This window comes from Myotis davidii, unplaced genomic scaffold, assembly GCF_000327345.1.
Source record: "Myotis davidii unplaced genomic scaffold, ASM32734v1 scaffold590, whole genome shotgun sequence".
NCBI classification, from domain to species: domain Eukaryota; kingdom Metazoa; phylum Chordata; class Mammalia; order Chiroptera; family Vespertilionidae; genus Myotis; species Myotis davidii.
Window position 1 is genome coordinate 440613 of NW_006282381.1, and position 6851 is coordinate 447463.

General features: G+C 55.9%; 1 protein-coding gene across 2 annotated transcripts; it reads left to right on the top strand.

Moving 5' to 3' along the window:
• Positions 1 to 419: 419 nt before the first annotated feature.
• Positions 420 to 5907, top strand: CCL22 (chemokine (C-C motif) ligand 22). 2 transcript variants are annotated; one of them, XM_006752867.2, is made up of 3 exons: positions 420 to 660; positions 2005 to 2128; positions 4657 to 5907. In XM_006752867.2, exons 1-3 carry the CDS (start codon positions 588 to 590, stop codon positions 4736 to 4738), a joined length of 279 nt encoding a protein of 92 aa, XP_006752930.1. In that variant the 5' UTR covers positions 420 to 587; the 3' UTR covers positions 4739 to 5907. The 2 variants fall into 2 exon arrangements, with proteins under 2 accessions (XP_006752930.1, XP_015414325.1); XM_015558839.1 differs by lacking the exon at positions 420 to 660 and having other exon boundaries at positions 1780 to 2128.
• The last annotated feature ends 944 nt before the right edge of the window (positions 5908 to 6851 follow it).

A 6851-nucleotide genomic window follows, 5' to 3' on the forward strand; every position in this document is an offset into this window, starting at 1 on the left:
CGGGCGAGATGGAAACATCTGGGGGAGCTCCTTGCAACTGTTGAGCGGCCCACGAGCTGGCCCCGGTCGGGACTTTGTGAGAACCCCGAGGAGAGGCTGAGAAGCAGCCCAGTGGACTCGCAGGCCTCTCCCTGGAAGAGAGATGGGTCGTGACCGCCAAGGGCACAAGATGGCCTCAGTCTGCTGAGGGCTGGGGCCGTTTAGCGCCCGTCCACATTCTCGCATCATTTACCAACAAACACGGCGGCTCCCAGGTCGGGCTGTGGCGCCATCTCCCCATTTCCAGAGACACATGGGCACGTGAGCAGGGACACATGCGATGGACCTCGGGGGCCTGGCTCACGGGGGATTTTGCAAGTCTCTGGAGAGCCAGAGGGCGGAGGGTGGGGGTCCCCTCTGATGGTTTCCAGCCACAGAAAATTTCCTCCGATCTGGAGGAAGCGGGAGTTCTTCTTTCAGAACACCAAGGTCATCTTTGCTCACCGGTGACTAAGAGTTGCTGAGGCTGTGGGTGTAGCCAACGCTTAAATAGCAGACCTGTTGTCTTCCGGCGAGAGAGACACCTGGCTGGGACACAAGACAGGAGCATGGCCGGCCTGCAGACCCCGCTTCTGGCTGCCCTCCTGCTCCTTGCTCTGGCTCCTCAAGCAACCGAAGCAGGTGAGGCTGGGGAGAGGGAGGGCTCCCTGCAGAAGCCTGGGTTGCACCCTGGGCATCTTCCTCGTGGAGTGGAAAGACATGGGACTTAGGGCAGACACCCCAGTCTGCCGCTGGCTCTTGAACTCGTCCCATTGCTTCTCTGGGCCTCCGCTTACACATCTGTTAAATGGGTTGTCTTGGAGGCTTGAGTGCAGAATCGGTCTAGCAAGGGTTGGGGGGTGTGGTAGGCATGGCCCGGGGTCCTCTACTCCAGAGAACTGGAGCATAGGGCCCTTGGGGTGTGGAGAAGGCCCGCTGAAGACGGACGCCTGGGGTGGAGGACAGGAGCTGGGGCCTGGGACATTCCCATGGAAAGGTAGCTGGCCCTGCCTCCCTCCTCCCCATTTTTGCTCCAGAACCTGCTCTGGGATCCTGACTTCTTTTTTTCTTTTTTAAATTTTTCTTTTTTTAAAAAAAATTTATTTCAGAGAGGGAGAGGGAGAGGGAGAGGGAGTTCAATCCCACAGTAGGGGGCATACAGGAGGCAGCCAATCGATGTTTCTTCGCCGGGGATCCTGTTTTTTTTTCACGCCAATGTACCTGCTCCCGCCCTGTGTGGGTGGGGGAGGAGCACATGGGATCCTGTTTTTTTCACGCCAATGTACTTGCTCCCGCCCTGTGTGGGTGGGGGAGGAGCACTGGACGGAGTCGGGCAGCGAGGACAGTGCTGCTCAGGGATGGGGTTCCTGTGCGTCCCCTGCCTTAGAGGCCCCCAGGGCCGCGCTGTTATTACCGCCTCGGTCAGGGGAGGAAGTTGGGCCTCAGAGACGTTCAGTGACTTCCCTCAGCGGCCGGTGACTCAGGGCAGAGTGGGCCTCGAACCTTGTCTCCAAGGTCGTGCTGTGCGACTGGGGCAAGTCCTCCCCCTCTCTGGACTCAGCTCTCCACGGAGGGGTGGGCATGGCTGTGCACTGAGCCGGCTTCTGCATTCCCCGGGTCCGCACTGCCCGCCTGGCTCAGCAGAGCTGGTGGACAGCACCCACGGCTCCCGGGTGAGGCTGGCGCCCACGGGGACCTCGCCTTGAAGAGCAAGACCCCTGCTCAGAGGCTCTGGGTTCCGCCTGGAAGCGTAGGGCATCGTGGATGCTCAGCTGTTCCGCATCCCTCCCCTTGAGCTGACCCACCTGGAGTAATGATGTTGGGCCCTTCGTGGCTTCTCAGAGGCCCAAGATCGGGGACATTGAGGGCCCAGAATCCCCTGGACACCGACCTTCCACATGAGAACAGAAAAGCTGGGACAGAGGCCGGGGCGGGGAGGCTTCCCTGTGCCCAGCCTGTGTCCCTCTGAGCGCCCCTCTGCCCCAGGCCCTTACGGAGCCAACGTGGAGGACAGCGTCTGCTGCCGGGACTACGCCCGCCGCCCGCTGCCCCCGCGCCTGGTGAAGTATTACTACTGGACCTCAGACTCGTGCCGGAGGCCTGGCGTCGTGTGAGTGGGGCGCCGGGGAGGCAGGGACCCCGATGGATGTGGCCCAGGGGCTGGTGGGCGGGGAATGCAGCTGGGCATTTGTGGACGGGCTGGAGTCGGTGGCTCAGCCCAGGCTTGGGCGTGCCAAGAGAGGAAGTCATGTGGTCATTCAAGAAATATGATGGGGCTCTGCTATGTGCCAGGCAGCGTGCCAGGCTCTGAGGCTGCAGAGCTGAAGGAGCAGGTGCCCCCACCCCGCGGGCATGGGGGTGTAGGCAGTGTAGAAGCTATAGGACATGGGGTACAGGGTAGCTGGTGGGTGGAGCCAAGGAGGATGCTCTTATCAGCAACGTCTTGGACCCTCCCCAAGGCAGCCGATCTTCCCAGAACAGTATGAAGCGCTCACACTCATGAGTGTTCGGCCTGGGCCAGGCCCTGTGACCGCATGGCGTCCTTGACCCTCACAACAACCCTGCGGGGCGGTGCGCGTATCCCCACTTTATAGATGGAGCAACAGGCTCGGGGGGTGACTTGCTCACCGTGGCCCAGGCTGAGCCAAGATTCCCGGGTCCATGTTCAGTCCTGAGCCTCACTTACCCCATCAGGATCCCCAAATGACCACCTTCGTTTATTTTTGTGGATCGCATTTGTAGAGAGTGCTCGCTGAGTGCTAGGCACGGCTATTAACACTTTATAGATAGTAACTCATTTAATCCTTGAAACAACCGTATGTGGGAGGTGCTGTGATGATCCCCTTTTCACAGGCGGGAAAAGGGGCACAGAGAGGTTCCTGGGCCTCCTGAGCACCACAGGGCGCAGCCGCAGTAAGTGGGAAGTGTGATGCTGGCATATGTGCTCAAGAAAAGGCAGCACACGCGTGATCTTTGGACTTCCAGGTGGAGGAATGCAGCTTGACTGGGGGGCGGGGGGAGGTGTGAGATTGGGGGCTGAACCTTGCCCACAATCCCACGGGAGGCGGGGCAGGCTGCCCCCAGGGCCAAGACAAACATCGCAGCCTTCTTTGTTCTGCCTGCTCATTGCTGGTCTGTGGGATGGGGCAGGGCAGGGAAGTGGGGGAGCTAGGAGCTCCCCGGCCCCACGGACAGCCTCCTTTTAAAGTCATATTTTAATTCTATTGGAATCAAGTTATTGGTAACTTGAGAGCAAATAAGCTAAAAATGAGAAAGTAGGGGTTTGAGGTCTTTAATCTGAAGACCAATCCCAGAAATATGACTTATCTACATCACTTTATTTTATTTATCTATTTATTTTTATTTAAATTATTTATCGTTTAAAGGATAATGTAAGTCTCCTTTGCCCCCATTGACTTCTCCCCAGATGCCCCCACCCCCCGACAGGCTCCTCTTGAAAGTCAGGAAGGAAGTCCTGGGCTGAAGGATATCCTACCAACAATGGTGGGGGCAGAGTGCCCGGGGGCCCAGCGTGGTGTTTGCGGCGGCTGGGCCAGGGTGGGAGGCTTTGCCCGCAATTGCAGTGTGATGCTGGGCCAGTGTTCACCTCTCTGTGCCTTGGGCCTCTCAGGGGGGCCTGGGTGGGGACACTCACCAGAGACACTGCCCCTAGAATCCAGCTCATGGCGAGCACGGTGAGGCCGAGCTTACCAGCTCCGGCACTCGGGCAAGTTGCTTTGCCTCACTCCCCGCAGCTAGGAAGTGGATAGAATAATCTGACCTCATAGGATTGCTGTAAGGGTGTATTAAGAAAATTACTGTTAAGAATTCAGGCCAGCCCTAGCCGGTTTGGCTCAGTGGATAGAGAGTTGGCCTGTGGACTGAAGGGTCCCAGGTTTGATTCCAGTCAGGGGCACATGCCCGGGGTTGTAGGCTTGATCCCCAGTAGGGGGCATGCAGGAGGCAGCCGATCAATGATCCTCTCTCATCATTGATGTTTCTCCCTCTCCCATCCACTCTGAAGTCAATAAAAATATATTTTTAGAAAAGAATTCAGGCCAGCACCTGGCACAGTTATATAGGCCCTACCATCCGCTGTGCATCTAGTTTATATTAACTCACCAAATCTCATCAGAATCCTATGAGGTTGGACCACGGTAATCATCCCTATTTTACAGACGTGCAAACTGAGGCTCAGAGAAGTTAAAGGACTTGCTAACCAGTCACAGGGCTAGGATTTTAACCCAGATAAAGTGGCTCCAAAGTTCACGCTCTTGGCCCCTGCCCAATGCTCTCTCTCCCAAGGCAATGTTTGCAGTGACCATGAGACTCCAGGGCATTCGGCTCCCTGGTCTGACCGGGCACTCAAGGCTGAGGCAGGGACTACCTGGGAAGTTCTGATGCTCACCCCGCTCCTCCTTAAGAAATGTGTTTGCATACAGCAGGTGGCTCATAAATGCTAAGCTGCTCTATATAACGAACTATAGAAATGATCCCTGAAAGTATAGTCTTTAAGCTGCTCTATATAGAAGGCATCTCTACATACAGTAGGTGACTCATAAGTGCCAAGCCTTCCGGGTGGGATGTGGCGTCCTCCCTGCATGCCTCATTGTCCCCCCTGGCATCTCCTCTTTCCAGCTTGCGAACCATCAAGGACCGGGAGATCTGTGCTGACCCCAGGGTACACTGGGTGAAGAAGATTCTCCAGAACCTGGACTAATGAGGAAGGGTCCTGCCCCGGTGACCGTGGCCTTGGCTCCTCCAGGAAGGCTCACGGAGCCCTACCTTCCGGCCATGACAGCTGCGCCCCAGCCAGTGACTCTGTCTGTAACCCCCGATCTCCATCTCTACTCTCATCCCCCCTCTTACCCCTCCAACCCAGCCTCTGCCCCACTGTAGCCAGTGGGCCCACAATTCTGGCCAGTCACTCCCCTGCTCAAATCCCTCCCATGGCTCCCCATTGCCCTAGGCTGAGGTCAGAGCGCCCGAGCTTGGCACCAGGCCCTCTGGATCCTGGCCGCAACTCCGTCTCCAGCCCCATCTCACATCCCTTCATGCACGTTGGATTCCAAACCAGCGCCAATTACATTCCTACTTCCCGGCCGTGGCCTGTGCTCCCTAACACCCAGGATGTCTCCCCATCCCTGCACAGCCCCACCAGCCCTCCAAGGCGTAGCTCAGACTAAGCAGCCAGTAATTGAGTTTCAATTATTTTATTTTTTTCTCTTTGATGCTAGGTTGGCAGAGTCCGTGTCTGTCACTTTCTACCAAAGAGTCCTAAGTGACTCACTATTTCTGAGTAATTGATTTCATTTTTTAGACGTCCACTGGCCCTCTGCCCTTCTTAACAGCCCTGGTTACAGTCTGCCCAGAATCCTTGCTCGGCTGGACCAAGGTCCACGCCCGAGTTACTTTGTCTCCTGGCCTCCAGGACCGAGCACAGGGCCTGGCTCCGAATCAGGACCCAGCAGACTGAATCCATAAAAGTAAGGCCCCTCTCCCGCCCCCAAAGGCCCTCACACGTCAATGCCGTCAATGCCAAGGCCACAGCTCATCCGGGGAGCTGGGTCCCTTGTGAAGCCTTTAATTTGCCCAGGTTCGCCTTTCTTTCCCCATTTTACCTCTGTGCTGGGCTCTTTGCCCTTCCTGCTTCCCTCGGGTTTTTACTGTTCCTCCAACCTCCAAAACCCAGGCCTGACCTTTTCAGAGACCCTGACTTTCCCTTCCTGTTTCCCCAAATAGCTGATGATGGAATTCACGCTATGGTGTGAATGACTACCCTTCGTTTGGTATTTAACTCGAGTTAAATTTGTATATGAGAAGAAGGCAGCCCGGCCAGTGTAGGTCAGTGGTCGAACATTGACCTATGAATCAGGAGGTCACCGTTCAATTCCCGATCAGGGCACATGCCCAGGATTTGGGCTCGATCCCCAGTGTGGGGCGTGCAGGAGGCAGCGGATCAAGATTCTCTCTCATCATTGATGTTTGTATCTCTCTCCCTCTGCCTTCCTCTTTGAAATCAATAAAAATATATTTTAAGACAAGAAGGCAAATGCTTAAGAGGCCGTGTGGATGATTGGGAGGATTTTAGGAGCTGGGGGGAAGGGGACAAACAGGCAGGGCCCTGGGAGTGGGAGGTGGGGTACAGTTAAGTGGAAAACCCTTGGGTGGAGGTCACCCTCTGGTGGCTGGGGCCAGGCTAAGGACTGGGACGGGGTTAGTACACACTCCTCTTCCCTCGTGTCCACCGGAGTACTTGTCTGCAGGGCAGGAGAAGCATCCGGAAGGGTACATGTCACAGATCCAGGCAGCGGGAACTCTCACTGGCTGGGTGTCCGGAGCAAGTTGCTTTGTCCCGCTGTTTCCACCTCTGAGAACAGGGGGCATAAGAGCAGATGTCAGTGCCTGTGGCTGCGAGAATCAATGAGCCGAGGAGACTCAGCAGCCCAGTCACAACACGGGCGGGACTGGGAGAGGCGCTTCCTCAGGGAGGACATGCAAATGTCAATAAACTCACGGAAAGATGCTCAACATGGGATGCCACCTCACACCCATTAGGATGGCTATTATTAAAAAAAAAAAAAAAAAGCAAGGCTGCCAGGGTTCTTGTCCGGCATTAAGAAGGGTTCAGCTACCTGGAGAAGGCTGTGCGTAGATTAATAAATAGGAGTCCAGAGACGAAGCATAATTTCGAAAGGCATTTGGGGGTCAGAGGAGCTCAGCTAAAGGAGCTAAGTTCTGGGCAGTGACGGCGAACCTTTTGAGCTCGGCGTGTCAGCATTTTGAAAAACCCTAACTTAACTCTGGTGCCGTGTCACATATAGAAATTTTTT

Excerpts from the sequence above, each read along its gene's own strand:
- CCL22 (XM_015558839.1), top strand. The coding sequence starts at position 1,917 with ATGAGAACAGAAAAGCTGGGACAGAGGCCGGGGCGGGGAGGCTTCCCT. Across the intron at positions 2,129-4,656 it reads TGCCGGAGGCCTGGCGTCGT|CTTGCGAACCATCAAGGACC; the intron begins GTGAGTGGGGCG and ends TCCTCTTTCCAG.